The sequence below is a fragment of the Mandrillus leucophaeus genome, unplaced genomic scaffold, assembly GCF_000951045.1.
Source record: "Mandrillus leucophaeus isolate KB7577 unplaced genomic scaffold, Mleu.le_1.0 Scaffold599, whole genome shotgun sequence".
NCBI classification, from domain to species: domain Eukaryota; kingdom Metazoa; phylum Chordata; class Mammalia; order Primates; family Cercopithecidae; genus Mandrillus; species Mandrillus leucophaeus.
In genome coordinates, this window is record NW_012106463.1 from 1,579,899 (window position 1) to 1,597,246 (window position 17,348).

The 17,348-nt window shown below is 45.5% G+C and overlaps 1 protein-coding gene across 4 annotated transcripts; it reads left to right on the forward strand.

Moving 5' to 3' along the window:
* The first annotated feature begins 10,195 nt into the window (after window positions 1-10,195).
* Window positions 10,196-15,908, forward strand: CALCA (calcitonin-related polypeptide alpha). Of its 4 annotated transcripts, XR_001008154.1 has the most exons (6): window positions 10,270-10,305; window positions 11,359-11,453; window positions 12,488-12,625; window positions 13,577-13,748; window positions 14,721-14,901; window positions 15,475-15,907. XR_001008154.1 is itself a non-coding variant. In XM_011999563.1 (5 exons), exons 2-4 carry the CDS (start codon window positions 11,368-11,370, stop codon window positions 14,890-14,892), a joined length of 396 nt encoding a protein of 131 aa, XP_011854953.1. In that variant the 5' UTR covers window positions 10,270-10,329; window positions 11,359-11,367; the 3' UTR covers window positions 14,893-14,901; window positions 15,475-15,908. The 4 variants fall into 4 exon arrangements, 3 of the variants coding, with proteins under 3 accessions (XP_011854954.1, XP_011854953.1, XP_011854952.1); XM_011999563.1 differs by lacking the exon at window positions 13,577-13,748 and having other exon boundaries at window positions 10,270-10,329; window positions 15,475-15,908; XM_011999564.1 differs by lacking the exons at window positions 14,721-14,901; window positions 15,475-15,907 and having other exon boundaries at window positions 10,196-10,305; window positions 13,577-14,075.
* The last annotated feature ends 1,440 nt before the right edge of the window (window positions 15,909-17,348 follow it).

Here is a 17,348-nt window from a genome sequence, read left to right on the forward strand (position 1 = left end):
CGTGGGACCCTCCTGGCCAGGTGTGGGATATAATCTCCTGGTGTGCCTGTTTGCTTAAAGCGCAGTATTGGGGTGGGAGTTACCCAATTTTTCAGGTGTTGTGTGTCTCAGTTTCCCTGGCTAGGAAAAGGGATTCCCTTTCCCCTTGCGCTTCCCAGGTGAGGCGATGCCTCGCCCTGCTTCAGCTCTCGCTGGTCGGGCTGCAGCAGGTGACCAGCACCGATTGTCCGGCACTCCCTAGTGAGATGAACCCAGTACCTCAGTTGAAAATGCAGAAATCACCGGTCTTCTGTGTCGCTCGTGCTGGGAGTTGGAGACTGGAGCTGTTCCTATTCAGCCATCTTCTACCACTGCTACATTACTTGAAACCAGTAATAAGCGATAGGTGACAAACTGAAGAAAAAAAAAAAACAGAATAATCATAAAATTACATATATATCACACCTCAAAAAGAAAGACAGTGTGGTATGGTCTTGCTTGAGGCTATTGGTCCAACATACAGGCCAACACATTAAGTGATATTCTTATGATGATGACAATGAATTGTCAAAAAAGAATTGAAACTATATTTGGTTTATTCTTTATAAGAAGGTAGAGGTGTGTGAAATCCCTTTTTCTATGTTTTCAAACTAAATTGATATAGTTTGGCACTTGAAGGGGTAAGCTTTTGTCATAAAGACAATAATAGCTATCACTCTACAGTACCTACTCGACATATGCTGGCAATATGCCAGGTACTTAATCCTGCTGGGCAATGAGGCTGCAACACAGCCAGACATGAATCTGAGAGGGTTGAGAAAGCCAGAGCCATTCTGTTGTGGCCTTGGCAATTAGTTTTATTCTGAGAATTAAAGGCTTATAGATTGTCCTCTTAAGAAGACAGAGGAATGTGTAATGATTTTATTTAATTTACTGTATTAAGCTGATGTCATTTGGCACTTGAAGGAATAAGCTCTTGTTTTAATAATAATGGCCACCACTCTTAAGAATTTGCTCCATGCCAAGCAATGCGTCAGGTGTTCTAGCATAAAATAGCTTTAACCCTCCTAGGTAGTTCTTATTATCCTCATTTTACATGTTGAGAAACTGTAGTTTAGGGAGATTATTATCTGCCTAAGAACAATAAGTGAATGGTAGAGTCACGACTCAAATCCAGTTGCATAAGACCTCAAAGCCCCACTCTTCATAATCTCAGTCAAAGTCTATTTATATAAGAAATCCCACCCTAGAACTTAAAGTATAATAATAATTAAAAAAAAAAAAAAAGAAATCCCTTATATGTAATGTATTATTCCCTGGCAATACCCATAAAGGAGTCATCTCTGTAATGAGCTTTCTGGTACCACGGGAAGGTTCCTATCCCTATCTCTCTTTTTCCACGGAACAATGTTCCTAGCCAGGGAGAGAAGAGCCATTCTGGATCTGGCTAGTCTGAGCCAAGGGAGAATTTTAATCATGTTAAAGGAACCCATCCTGAGTAATTCCTTGACGTCACCCACTAAGTCCATCCACCTCTCAGTGACCAGCCTGGCCCTTGTCCACTATACTCAGCTCTTTCCCTGGCAGCTGAAGTCACTCTAAAAATAACTTCTGGACCTTGGAAGGAACCGGTCCTGGTGCCTACAGTAAATAAAGTACCACTGAGGTTGGGAAGAATTGCTCCCTGGGCAACAGTCAGCTCCACTCCACAAAAATGCCAGTTAAGCCCTCTCATTTTCCAAGAATGAGAGGCCAGGAAAACCGCCATAGAAATAAAATCCCGTTCTTTCTTTCTGCCGTGAATGTTTTTCTAATTTCTGATCTAACCTAAAATGTACTGACTCGGTGTTCCTTGTTCTAAGCTCTAATGGCAGTTAATATGTCCCATGGTAGGGGGGAGTTACACATAAAATCTTCACAAGCCCCAATGCCTGAGTATGAATAATTAGCAACTTCTCTCATGGGAGTAGGGAGACATTAGAAATCTTCCCCACACTGGGTGCTGGAAAGTCCTGAGGCTCACCTACACACCCCACACATTTTAGCAATTCCCTATTGCCTGCCCAACCTCTGTGAAGCCACACATTTTTTTAAGTGGATTTTTTTCAAATGCGTTTTAATTTGGTGATCAATTTATTAGAAACCTGCTCTTCGGTTATTTGTCACAGGAGTCTAGCAAGATATCTGAGCCATGGGTTCAAAGGCTAAGCTCCAACTTTAAGATTTAATAACACCATCATAATATGCTAAGACACGGACTAATGTGGTGGCAAAGGTTCCATTTCCCACCCCCACTGGAATTTCACCCCAGAGATGCCTGAACCAAACCTGACACCAGTTGGCTCAATATCTCCCCTTTGTTTATAGCATATCTAAACATGAATATCAAAGGGACACATAATACATTGGAAGTTGATAAAAGAGAAACTTCTGATACATGAGATTTCATGATTTCTAGACATAGTCCACCTAAGGATTGAATGCCAACAAGAGTAAAGTACATATTCAGGAGGTCTCCCTTCCCAGCAAAAGAGGCGTAGAGGATGGCACCTGATATAAAGAGGGCTTGTTTTGTCTCCTCATCCTCTTCCCCAACCCAGTAGATGGATTCTTCAACAGAGACTCTGTAATTTCCCCCATTTAGCCACTTTCTGGTTTTGGCCCCACTATCTCTGGGAGGCTTCCTAAAAGTGCTTGCAGCCTCTTTCTCCAACCCCCATCATTTACATTCCTTGCCAATTAACCCAGCCTTTACTTATTATGGCAGACAGAAGAATGACCTCCCCCAAAATGTCTGCACCCTAATCCCTGAGAACAGAACAAAAGGGACTTTGCAGATGTGATTAAATAGAGGACCCTGAGATAGATTATCCAGGATTCTCCAGGAGTTGGACCTAAGGTAACCAAAAGGATCCTGTCAAGTAAAAGAGGGAAGCAGAAGAGGAGGTCAGAGTGATGTGATGTGAGATGTATTTCACTTTGGGTTTGAAGATAGAGGAAGGGGGCCATGAGCCAAGGAACTTGGGAGGCCTCTAAAAGCTGGAAATTGAAAGGAAATGGATGCTCCCCTAGAACCTATAGAAAGAAAAACAGTCCTACAAACATTTTAGACCAGTGAGACCCATGTTGGATGTTGAACTTCTAACCTACAAAAATGTAATATAATAAATGTGTGTTGTTTTAAACCACTAAATTTGTGGTAATTTGTTACAGCAGCAATGGGAAACTAGTATACTTGTTCACTATCTTGTATTCCTCTTTCATTATTTCAGATGTGTGGGTCTTGTCTCCCTGAGAGACCACATAGTGCTTTTAGTAAATTGGTCTTACTCATTTCCACTTTTTCCTGCATATGGTGAACCCTCAATCCTGTTAACTTCATTATCTCACCTCCTCTAGAGAATGCTGACCCTCTGACAGCAATAGGTTCAGGAAGAAACAAATGAGGCATCAGGCCACCCAGTTACTAGCAACCTAACTTAGCTCTCAACAGCCACCAAGAGAACAAACTCTACTATTCCCTAGTCCAGGGATCCTTACATAAAGTGATGACAGCAAACATAGAAGGTGAGGCAACCTGGATTTACTCACATTTCTAAGGTGATACCAGCAGGAGACCAACAGGTAGGCCCAAGATGGTCTTGAACACAAAAACTCAGCATATGTCCTTTATTTGCAATATAAGTCCTTATCCATATGATCTCAGTCTTTGTCCTCTACTCAAAATGCACTCCAAACTCACCCAAGAAGATCTGAAGATCAAGGATGGCTCTACATGATTGCTTCATTTGCACACAGCATTTGTGGGCACAACGTCATTAACACTGGAAGAGAGCCTAGTTAGAAAAGTTGGTGGGGGTCTCTTCATTAACTCCAGTTAACTAGCCATACTTTTTCTTTGCTCTTTGGTAACAAAGATACAAATAGTCCTACACTTCTTTCTTTCACCTGCTCCTCGTATATTTTAATAAATGTACTTACTTGGTTCATTCTATTTCTACTAATATAGAATATTTTCAAACATGTATAGCTATATAATTATAATTTTATAACCCCTCTAAACAAATGCATTTTATGTATTTATTGTATGTACTACTTAACATAATACATTTCTCTATGCATATTCAATTGATTTACCTTCCAACCAAATTATTCATTGAATGTTTGTTAAAATATTGGCTGGACCTACCTGAAGGTTAGTCTCTTTTTTCATGCCTTTCACTTCAGAGGCATCTTCTGAGGAGAACTTTTCAGAGCTGATTTTCAGGCTCCATCAGAACTATGGGTTGGGCTGTATGTGAACTCACCAAGTAGCCACATTGCAAAGCTTCTGCTGACAACTTGCAGAAAGATGGGCATCCAGACCAGGAGTTCATTGCAGATTCATTTTCACAAAGCAGAGAACTTAGTGCTCCCAGTTCTGCTGGCATCCTCTCTGTCACCTTTTAAAGGATACCAGTACATCTTTTGTTGATAAGGAGACAAGGACGAGGACATTTGTTCCCTTCTTCTCCTGTCTCTTCTCAAAATCATTTATCCCTCATATTTAGGTGGGGGAGCAGTACCTTTTCTGATTGTGTCACTGCAAAGAATGACATATCCTTCCTCCTTCATGGTGAACTCCTCAGCTGTTCTTTTAGAAGACAGTGGTAACTGTCAGGGCAAGTGGAGGAAGCCAAATAGTAGGTGGCCTGGTCTTATAGAAAAGTACTGCAAAAACAGCATAAAATTCACAGCATACTGATAGAATGTCAGAATTAAAAAGGAATTTAGGAATCCCTCGATCCCATAAAAGTTCCTATATCAGATGTGGAAACAGAGGTCCAAATGATGTCCTCAAAGTCATACCCTTAGGGGTGAGAATTAGAACCCTAACTTCTGACTCCCAGCACTGTTTCCACTGACTCCTATCCCATCCCATCTCAACCCCCCACATCCATTGGCAAAATAGAACACTCTATAAAATCAACCACAATTTCAGACAAGATGAAGTAATGCATGATGCTAAATATAAGAAGTTAAGTCATTTGGATTTTTGTTTGTGTGAACTCAAGTGTTTTACAATTTTATCTTATAAATATTGTTATAAATCTGATTTGGGTTGTATTCTTTGGCAATTTACTTAAGTGGTGGCACCAACATTTATTTTCCTGCTGCAAAACTGTCAATGTTCCCAAATGTTGGTCCAGGAATTATAAATGATTTATGCCTGCTCGTTGAGTCTCTCACTACAAATCACATTAGCCCTGAAGCAGGCAGACATGCCTATATCTCCCTCTGGATCCAGGGTACCACACCTCTTAACTGACATGGCAGACAGATAAGCTATGTTTCAGGTCCTCAAAAGGAGACTGGAAAATATAATTAATTCAAGCCAAATACTCTTACTATTCCCTTGCATATACAACGAAGATAAAAATATCTATCTTATTAAACAGTTTAATAAGAAAGATAATATATACACAGTGCCTGGCACATGGATGGAACTTAGTTGATGGTAGTTACAATATTTATAATATGTTTTCTTTGTTTCAATTTAATATGATTTATGTGACTTTTCATACTGACTGCACATGCAACATCTTTGAGATAATTCTATATCTAGGTTATTAATAAAACATTGATATCCTCTCCAGTGTTTACACAGAGGCACCTCTTGTAAAGCCTTCAGCAAAATTCCCACTGGGGAATTTCAGCTGTCTCCCACTCTCTTTTTTTTTTCACTTTTATTTCCATATTAAAGGTTTTTATTTTTAAGGTATAAAATATGATATTTTAATACTTGTATACTTTATGAAATGATTGCAACAATCAAGTTAATGAACATATTACCTCACAGTTTCCTGTGTGTGTGCATGTATGTGTGTGTGTGTGTGTGTGTGCTTAGAGCTCCTGAGATCTACTCTTTTAGCAAATTTCAAGCATATGTTAACTGTAGTCACCAGCCTGTATATTAGGTCTCCAGGACTTACTCACCTTATAACTGAAAGGTTGTATCCTTTAACTAATTTCTCTCTTTTACCCCCAACTGCAGCCCCAAATAATCACCATTCTACCCTTTGATACTGAATTCAACTTGTTTTTTGAGATTCTACATATAAGTGAGATCATGTATTATGTGTCTTTCTGTGCCTCACTTATTTGGTGTGGCATAATATCCCTCAGGTTCAGCCATATTGACACAAATGACAATATTTCCTTCTTCTGAATAATATTGCTAACTGATATTCCATTGTGTGTGTGTGTGATAAACACACACCACATTTTCTTTAAGAATTCAAACATCAATGGACACTTAGGCTGTTTCTGTATCTTGGTTCTTGTGAATCTTGCTGTCTCTTTGACAGTCATTTCTGTACCCCCTCCCCCAGAAGCAGCTTTACTGCACTCTAAAAGTGTCTTAGGAAAATGATTCAGAAGCAAGTACTTCTCTTGGCATGTTCTTCAGTAAATAGGATGATGGAAAGCTTTGATGTCTGCCCTCCTTTAAACAGTACAATCGATTTTCAGTTGGGATTTTCCAGTTAATTTGATAGCTCCACGTTTCTGCCAGGCTGAAGAAAATGTGTGTGTTGTTGGCTGTTGTATTACTGTTGCTGGTGGTGCTGTTGCTACTGCTGAGATTTTGTGGTTGAGTCTATATTATGAAGAAATTGTAGAGCAGCAATAAATTTAACCTGAGTTCTGAACTCAAGCCTTTAGGTGTGACTTTTTTAATCACATGGAAATTCACATAAGAATTTTCAACCAGATTGCATCTTTATTTTTATTTCTAGAGCAAAGGGTACAGGATTCCGGTCTAAACGAATGGGAACAAACATTGCAGTTAGATTTTATTAGGGTGTTGTAAAAACACTGTTTTCCAAAATCAGATTGTTTCAAAACTGACCCTGATTTCCAGATTATAAAGTTAGGAAATAAGACAGTAAAAATTAAGGGTCAAATAGTCAAGCGACTATTTTCTTAAAATCAGCATTTTCCTTACCAACTTTCTTTAGACCATGCTCCGTTTAGTACTGAAACTCAGAGAAGTTCCAGGAATAGCGTGATGAAATCTATGCGATCCGAGCACGGGAAGCTCTAAGCTTCCTTCGGCTCGCTCAGTAAATCAGGGATGGGCTCAGAGAATGACTTCGCATTTCGCACCAGAAGATCTCAGTCTTTAGAGAGAACCCTAGACGAAATCCTTATTTCCCTGCCTCATTCCTAAAACTTCTGCCTGGGAACCGACTTGCTGTGACAAATAAAATGGGAGGAGTCTGGCTGAAAAGTTTGTGAATTTCGGAAAGCAAAGCGAAATGCCGCTCCAACCAGGTCCGAATTTTCTGCGAGCTACCTTATGAAACTGGTGAATTTGCCAGAATGAATTTTCATTCATTTAACTTTGGCGGATCATCTACTAGGGTGCCTGGCATGGTGCTAATTGCTGGAGAAAATGACTTTAAAACAAAAACGAAAAAAACTTTCAGCCCCCAGCAAGGCGCCAGGCACTTACTACAAACTCAAGGAGTGTTTGAGAGGTGAGTTAATGACCACCCCTTCTGTCCTAAAGAGACGGACTTTTAAAGTCTGCCTTGAAACTGCTCGCGGCTACACTAGCGCCCTCTGGACGCAGGCTCTGGTTAGCGCTCCACAGCACCAACCTTTCTTTGATTTGTAGCCGCCAAAGATTTGATAGTGCGGAGTGCGTGTGGATTCTGAAGGCTGAAGACACACCCGACAGTCAGGAGTAGAATTCCGACCCCGCAAAGTGACATGGCCACAAAATCTGCTTCTACAGTCTTTCATTTTGTGGTCACTGTGGCACGGGCGAAAGCTATGAGCTCTCTCTTTAGGAAAACATACATCACAGACACACTTACAAACGGTTTCAAGAGGTTCTTATGTTAGAAACCTCTAGTCTTGGAAAAAGTCATTTCCGCTGAAGTATGTGGTAGCTGAGTGCAAATGCTCTTCTGCTACTGCCCAGGTGGCAGAGGCGCAAACACTACGCTCCACTTAGTGCCCGCACTGCGGCCTTCGCAACTCTTTAAGCAGCTCTGCACCGAAAACCCAGGCCGCGATCGGAGTCTAAACTGCTGAAAAGCTCCAAGGCTCGGGACAGGGTCTCAGCAGGGGTTGTCTTCCTTCAGGATCCGCGGCTCATTGTGCCCACGATCCGCCATCCAAGTCCGGCTCCGCGCGAAACTTGCCTGTTCCACTCTCTGCGCCTGACGCGCGCCGTTGTCCTCCCGGTCCAGTTCCAATCCCGGGTCCTGTGACCGCCCTACCGGCGGGCCCTGCGGAGAGCGATACCTAGTCTCAGATACCTAGTCCCCAGCCCCGAGTTGTTATTCCCTCGCTGTAGTTAAGAAGGAAGAGAGTCAATTAAGGGCATCTCGGAAGTCAGGCGTTCCCGCTGCCCCCTTGAGCACGGAGTCCACCAATCCCCGAGGGGGAAGAGATGCAGCGCGGGGCAGGGGTGTTATCCTAAGAAATGTAGACGCTTCTGGGGACTGAGGACAAGGGTGCTAACACGACCCCAGAGTACCTGGAGGTCCGTGACTCGCGCCACGGACGGCACACCTTGGGGCTAATTTCTGCTCCGCCTCAAAGAACCTCAAGTCAGAGTCCCTGCCTCTCCCAACAGCCCCGGGATGCTGCTGCTGCGCTCACCGCACAGGCAGCGCCCGGACCGGCTGCTGCAGATCGCGCGCTGCGCGCTCACACCGGGAGGTGGTGGGGACGCTGAAAAGCTTATTGATCGCCACTCTGGACGCTGTGGGCGGCAAGTACCTTAGTCCCGACCTCTACTGTTCTGGGCGCGCCTGGAGCTGAATGCTCAGGCACAGTGAAATTGAAACCCGGTTCTGCGGGATGTGAGAGTTGTCGAGGTCACGTGTAATTGGGTGTGATGGAGGGGGCCTGTTTGTGATGTGTGCAGGTTTGATGCAAGCAGGTCATCGTCGTGCGGGCGTGTGGATGCGACCGCCAGAGAGACTCGGAGGCAGGCTTGGGACACGTTTGAGTGAACCCCTCAGGATACTCTTCTGCGCCAGTATCTGTTTTTTAGTGTCTGTGATTCAGAGTGGGCACATGTTGGGAGACAGTAATGGGTTTGTGTGTGTGTAAATGAGTGTGACCGGAAGTGAGTGTGAGCTTCGGTCTAGGCAGGGACCACACAGCACTGTCAGGCCTGCCTGCTCTTTAGGAGAGGACTGAAGTGTGGGGGTGGGGGTGCGGGACCGGAAGAGAATGTGTCTGGGAAGTCTTGGCAAACAGCAGCCGGAAACGAAGGGGCAGCTGTGCAAACGGCTCAGGCAGGTGATGGATGGCAGGGTAGGAAGGGAGAGGGCCAGAGGCCTGGATGGAGGCTTCCACATCTGTACCTTGCAACTCACCCCTCAGGCCCAGCAGGTCATCGGCCCCCTCCTCACACATGTAATGGATCTGAAGAGTACCCCAGGACAGTCCGGGGAGATGGGGATTCTGAAGGTATCCATGGAGATCTGACGGAATCCCCCATGCGGACCAGGAAACTCTTTTAGATCCCTGCCTATCTGGAGCCCAGGCACTGGGCTATTTCTCACAACATTCTTTCAAGATAAGACTGTGGTCCCCATTTCAAAGATGAGTATATTGAAGCTCTGGGAAGTTACTTGCCCATGATCACACAACTCGGAACTGGGTCAACTGTAATTGAACTCCTGCCTAACAAAATTCTTGCTCCCAGCTCCCTCTCTTGTTTCCCACGAGCCCTGGCCCTCTGTGGGTAATACTAGCTACTGGAGTCAGCCTTCTTGGGCCCAGAATCCACCCTTAGGGGCATTAGCCTTTAAAATCTCACTTGGGCAGGGGTCTGGGGTCAGAGTTGGAAGAGTCCCTACAGTCCTGGACCCTTTCCGCCAAATCCCGAAACCAGGGGTGGAGTGGGGTGCGGGTTCAAAACCAGGCCGGACTGAGAGGTGAAATTCACCATGACGTCAAACTGCCCTCAAATTCCCGCTCACTTTAAGGGCGTTTCTTTTGGTGCCCCACCATCCCCCCGCCCATTTCCATCAATGACTTCAATGCAAATACAAGTGGGACCGTCCTGCTGGATCCTCCAGGTTCTGGAAGCATGAGGGTGACGCAACCCAGCTGGGGCGAAGGACCCCTCCGCCCATTGGTTGCTGTGCACTGGCTGAACTTTTCCGACCCACAACGGCGGGAATAAGAGCAGTCGCTGGCGCTGGGAGGCATCAGAGACGCTACCCAGCCCAAGTGTCGCCGCCGCTTCCGCAGGGCTCTGGCTGTACGCTGCCGCCGCCGCTGCCACCGCCTCTGATCCAAGCCACCTTCTGCCAGGCGAGTCCCGAGATTCTGGCTCAGGTATGTCTCTCTCTCCCTCTCCCTCTCCCTCCATTAGTCAGTTTCTCTCCCCCTTTCCTCCTCTCCCTCTCTCTCCATTAGTCTCTTCATCAGATAGCTTCTGTTAGTCGGCGATTTATACCGGCTCCTGCCCTAGGTTGGATCAGACAGTCTCAGTTCCCAGGCTCGCTCTTCCTGCTCGGCTGCGGACTCCAGTCTTATTCTCTCTGCACACAGGCTTGGGCCAGTCTCGGGACACTCAGGCTCCCCAGGGACCGCGCACAGAGACTGAGGCAAGAGTAACTTTCCGCAGACGGTGCGATCAGGGATGGCGTCTTGCGCCTAGCAGTCCCAGGGAAATTGGTTCAGAACCTGGAACAGAGTGGATGGGTGGCAGACAGGCCCCACGACTGAGGGACAAGCAGCCCTAAACTGCAAGCCCCAGTCACAGGTTCAGGGAGCAAAGACAGAAAGTCTTGGGTCCCAATTTAAGAGTAAAATTTCGTTCCTGCAGGAGACTGAGGTGTCAGCGCTGGAGCGGCTGAGGACTAAAATTGATTATTTTATTTCTCAGATTCCAATCATAGAGACAATCCCTCCGGACAGATCTCTCCCCTCCCCCACCCCGCCCCCACCACGGTGTATGCAAAAGCCCCACAAGAGGAGGACAGCTCTGGGTTTCCTTATGGGAGCAGCTTCTGTGACAGGGGCCTGGGAGCATGTCCTCCGCAGAGACCTAGCTATCAGGTTTATATGCATGTGTGCAGCTTTGGGGAGAAGGGTAGGACTGAGGCCTCCCCTACTCAGCTCTCCCGCTAGGATTGCTTCTCCAGCTTTGTCAAACTGTGCATGCTAGAGGCCTGCTGAACCTTCCAGGAAGAGTCCACTGTGCTGATGAGGAAACAAAGAAGAAGAGAAATATAATGACCAGTCTGAAGCCAGAAAGTCAGGGCGTTAGAAGCAAGACAGAAAGCAGGATAGGAGCCAAGGTTTGTGGGCTCCTAGAACTTTGAACTGGCACAGGTAGTTTACCTCATTCTTCCCTTGCAGAGAGGTGTCATGGGCTTCCAGAAGTTCTCCCCCTTCCTGGCTCTCAGCATCTTGGTCCTGTTGCAGGCAGGCAGCCTCCATGCAGCACCATTCAGGTAAGACAGCCCGAAGCCAGAACCGCACAGGTATCAGACAATTCCATGCCTCTAAAGTGTGGTGTGCTGAATGCTTAAAAACTGACTGGGGGCAGGGGTAATGTATGTACTCGTGCACATGTATAATTTTTTCTGATATAAAGATGTGTAGTACATAATTTATAAATAGTGATAAATATTTAGACAATATTCTTTATTATAATTTTTTTTGAGATGGATTCTCACTCTGTCACCCATGCTGGAGTGCAATGGCACCGTGTCGGCTCACTGCAACTTCCATCTCCTGTGTTCAAGCAATTCTCCTGCCTCAGCCTCCCGAGTAGTTGGGATTACAGACGCCCACCACCCTGCCCGCCTAATTTTTACATTTTTAGTAGAGGTAGGGTTTCACCATATTGGCCAGGCTGGTCTCAAACTCCTGACCTCAGGTGATCTGCCTGCCTTGGCCTCCCAAAGTGCTGGGATTATAGCCATGAGCCACCGCACCCAGCCTATTATACATTTTATATGGTCCATTGAGTCTCACAAAATGCTTTTGTTGCTTTTAGTCAAACTTTCGTATGTTTTGTCATCCTATTTATCCTATTCCGCCATGATTTGATAAATGAATTGCATCCTATTGTGTTAAATAGTTTGCCACTAAATTTGTTATTGTTCAGTCTGGTATTTTACCTGTTGATCTATTTCTCACCCACATATAAATCTATTAAACTGAAACTATTTTCAGGTTCAACACTAACCGTAAGTTTTAGCATTTAATTTTTAATAATGGCTGCACTCAGCTTGCAAAATTCTTGAAAATTTAACCATCAGCTTTCACAAGCCTATACAAACTGGTTCTAGCACACCACTGCTTGGAGGCCACACCAGTGCCTGGGTCCTGGGAACGACACTGGCCTTGTGCCCTGTCCCCTAATACTCCCACTGGCCACATTCTCAGGGGAAGAAGCAAAGACCAGGAAGCCTGGCTGCTTATCCTGGGGAGGGGCAGGCAGGGGCTGACAGCCTGCACTGAGTCAGCTTCCCCTTCACAGGTCTGCCCTAGAGAGCAGCCCAGACCCAGCCACACTCAGTGAGGAGGAAGCGCGCCTCCTGCTGGCTGCACTGGTGCAGGACTATGTGCAGATGAAGGCCAGTGAGCTGGGGCAGGAGCCGGAGACCGAGGGCTCCAGGTGAGGCTCCCCAAGCGTCCAGCACAGGGCCTCCTCTCCCCGCAGCATACCCAGGAAGGTGGATCCCAGGAGGTAGGAGAGAACACACTGGCCAGGAATCCAACAGGCTGTGTTGTTCACCGGGACCTGGGGCCCGGCTGTTCTCAGGCTCCAAGGGAGACAGAGGTGCCAGTGCGGCTGGAGGAACTGAACTGCGGTTAGACACAATAAAAGGCTCCTTTCTGAAAGTTCTTAGGAAATGAAATGGAGAGGTGTGGAATCGCTCACTGTGGTAATTGTTCTTGCAGTACTGGGAGACCTCCCAGCACTGGTTGAGTTAACACTAGTAAGGGTGAAGTCAGGGATAGACATAATATATCTCAGGAAATTCTAGAAATTTGGATCCATCTTGTTAATCTGCATATAACATTCTTTCACACCTATAAGGAGCCTTCATTTCACATTTGCAAGGTGAAGGTAAGGCCCTTGCAGGGGATGGGGACAGATAGAGCAGTGTCTGAGGTAGGTCAAGCCTTTAAATGTGTGGCATCTGTGGAGATGTGCATGTTATCAGGAAGCCAGGGAGAGCACCCTTCCCCAGATCCTGTGTACACACATCCCTGTGTACCTTGAGCCTGAGCAGAGACCATCCCCTGGCCTGGCCCCAGCACTGCTCAGGCAGAGGCATGTATTGCTCCTGCATCTGCCCTGAGAACCCCTCTGTCAAGCATGAAGGACTGAACAGCATGTGGAATGCCAGAAAAGATCATCCTTCCCCATCCAGCCCTTCCCTGCACTGCCCTGGCCCACTGCACATCTGAGCTGTCCTAAGGAAGGATAAGTGAGCTGCTCTCCTGCCTGCCCCTCCTGCTCCCACTCAGAGGGTCCCCTGCCTGGTCTAACCTTCTAAGTGACTGCCCATGGGGACAGATTCTGGTGCATGGTACTGTCTGGCATGTCTTTTCCCTGCAGCCTGGACAGCCCCAGATCTAAGCGGTGCGGTAATCTGAGTACTTGCATGCTGGGCACATACACGCAGGACTTCAACAAGTTTCACACGTTCCCCCAAACTGCAATTGGGGTTGGAGCACCTGGAAAGAAAAGGGATATGTCCAGCGACTTGGAGAGAAACCATCGCCGTTATGTTAGCATGCCCCAGGATGCCAACTAAACTCCTCCCTCTCCTTCCTAATTTCCCTTCTTGCGTCCTTCCTATAACTTGATGCATGTGGTTTAGTTCCTCTGTTGTGGCTCTTTGGGCTGGTATTGGTGACTTTCCTTGTGGCAGAGGATGTCTCAAGCTTCAGATGGGAGGAAAAAGAGCAGGACTCACAGGCTGGAAGAGAATCACCCGGGAAAATACCACAAAGTAAGGGCTGCTTTGAGTCCCCCAGAGATGTCATGAGAGCTCCTCTGTCCTGCTTCTGAATGTACTGATCATTTGAGGAATAAAACTATTTTTCCCCAAAGATCTGAGCTGTGCTGGTCATTGCTCTGATCTATGTCCCAGGCTTCATAGTGTCTAAGACCTATGCTTAGAAATAGCCTTAACCCTAGGCTAGTTGGACAGAGGATACGGTGGTTGGTCCCTCTGACCAAGCTCAAGCAGCAAGAACAGGAGTCCTAAGGAGCAGGTAAGTACCTCTAGGATTTAATGCTGCAAACTCCACTCATCTTCCAGGTAAGACTGAGGAATTTTTTATTTTCCTAAGAAGGGGTATTTGGTGCCCGTGAGTGGGGTATAGATTTTATAGTCCTTTGTGAATGGGGCTGGGTGTAGGGCCATAATTCACTCCAGTGTCATAAACCTCCGCTTTAATTTTTAGTTAGTTTATACAGGAAAGATTGGTTGTTACTGCTCCATATTCCATAGCCAGTCATCCAGAGTCACCTTTGGGTTTTCTGACACCCCTGGGAATATCTATGGGGCGTGATCATGGCATTTTCCCTAATGGCCTTGTGATTTTCTGCTCTGATAATTGTGTTTGGGAGAAACACTTAAAGTTAATTGGTGCCTTTCAGCACAGGAACTTTACCGTGAAGGTCCCATGAGGCTGACCTCTCTCCCAGCCTCTCACTCACAGATCTTCTCTTCTTTCTCCATCCTGCAAATCAGAATCACTGCCCAGAAGAGAGCCTGTGACACTGCCACCTGTGTGACTCATCGGCTGGCAGGCTTGCTGAGCAGATCAGGGGGTGTGGTGAAGAACAACTTTGTGCCCACCAATGTGGGTTCCAAAGCCTTCGGCAGGCGCCGCAGGGACCTTCAAGACTGGGCAGCTGAATGACTCAAGAAGGTGACTGCCCTTGTATGATGGGATGGGAAGATGAATGACTGGCTTTTACAGGGGTGTATTTCACCCTCTGAGCCTCCCTGAGACCATGTGGTTTAAAAAAATCCATAAGGGAAGGTACCCACACCAGTGTCTGAGTTCCAATAGCTAAAACCCTAGAATTTTGATTAATCTCTGTTTTTTCAGTCTCTCCTTGTAACCCTGAGATCATCAGACCAAGAAATATAGATCCTGTTTATTTAAAACACTGCTCTTTGACACTTATAATTTTGACAATTCTAGCATTTGAGTTTGAAAGATAATGGCACTATCATTTTAGAGTATACATTACTATATCATGTACCTCCAAATTAAGTGCACAGACTTGGGTTCAAGAACTGTATCTGCCCTTTACCAGCTATATGACCATGAACTGGTTACTTAATTCTCTCCAAGCCTCAGTTTCTCCATCTGTAAATTGAGGACTACAATAGTATCTACCTCCAAGCATTACTATAAAGAGTAAGTGAGATAATAGATGTTGAGTCTGACAATTTACCAGTAACTAAATTCTGGCTGTTATTTTCTTCCTCCTAGGTCACAGTGAAGCTGAACTCCTTTTATTGTGTAATGAAAGCAATCTGTAGGAAAGGCTCCGTGGAAGACATACATACAGGCATCCTTCTTGATACTGAAAACTATCTTCTTTGTTTGAAAGGAACTATTGCTAAACGCAGAACAAGCTCATTGCAGTTACCTATTGTGCATCTTTTTAAATACTTGATTATATAACTATAAATCTGACAGCATGTCTCACTGGCTTATCTGGTAGCAAATCTAGGCCCCGTCAGCCATCCTGTTGACATTGGTGGCTCTGCTAAACCTCAGGGGGACATGAAATCACTGCCTCTTGGGCATCTGGGGACACATGGTAATGCTGTGCTTTGACAGAAGTATTTGTTTAAAGAAATGTCAATGCTGTAATTTGTGAACTCTATCAAAATTAAAAATGTATTTTCTATACCCTTCAATGGAATCTCTGCTGCTATTTATGCTATTTTTCCCAGGAGAGTTTCGGGGCCTATGAGCACTCTGTTGACCAAGCTGACTCACTTAGCACAAAGACAACATGCCCGGGATGGATCCCTAGTGTCTTGTACCCTCAGTTTCTAGTGAAGCATCCCCTATTGGAATTAGAGCCCTGTGCATGTCAAAGAAAACAATTCATATTTATTTTCAGAGGGTGCCCTGGTCTCCAGCCTCAGAAGTTACCCATGTGCTCCTCCTTCATGCAGGTTTGCCTTTATCCATCCCTGTCTTTCCTCCATATAAGAACCTCTTCATGCACCCCTTAGCTTGCCTTAGAAACAATGACTCAGAGCCTAAAATGGGGATCACAGACTGGCCAGCCTAGAAAGGTCATCAATGCCATTCAACCCAACTTTTTTATTCTGTGAGGTTCAGAGAAACGTCTTGCTCAAGGTCCAGCCATAGGTTTAACAGAGACATTCATACACTTCACAAATACTTATTGAGTGCCTGCTATATGCTAGGCACTATTCTAGGCACTGGGAGTAGAGCAATGAACTGAACAGAACAGACAAAACTCCCTGTGCTTATGGGCTTACATTCTAGCGGGGGAGATTGAGGTGGTACATGCTATAGAGTCAAGGACTCTCAGTATTGGAAGGAATCCAGAATGTCATAGAGTCTGATGCCTTCCTTATTCAAGGTAGGAATTACCCAGTATCAACAACCATAGCATCCTTTGGGACCACGAGTGACAAATTGCTGAGTGTAACTCCCAAGGTGAGTTGGCAGCCAGTTTCACTGGTGGTAGTCAGCTAACTAAGGTTAGTTATTAGTTAGTTAGTTAGCTAGTTAGCTAGTGGTTAGAAAAGTCAGCCTCTTCTACCCACTGACTCTATTCTCTCAGGACCATATAGAATTATGCCCCCTTCTCTCCTCCAGTCTGTACTCAACACAGTAACCCACTGTGACTGTAAAAGGTAGACCACACCGTGTCTCTCCTATGCTCAAAGCATCCCAGTGACTCCCCATCTCATGAGCAAACACCTGAAGCATTGCAGGCCAAATTGATCTTCCCTTTCTCTCCTCTCACCACCACTCCCATTACCTGCCTGACCTCATCTCCTACTCTCCCACACACTGGTCCTCTTACTATTCCTCAACTTCTATCTCCCAGCACTCAACCAGCACTCGTACCCTGTAAAGAACACTCTTCATCCACGGCCCTCATCTCCTCCAATTATGTCTCAGATGTCACCTATCCTGACCATTCTTTCTGAAATTGCACCCCACTCCCACTAACAACATACCCTAGCCCTCTTCTTTGTTTAATTTTTTTCTCCTTACTGTTTATTACCTTCTACCATATTATATGTTTTGTTTATTTATTTTGTTTGTTATTTATATCCCTTCCAGACATAAGTATAAGATTCACATGGTCA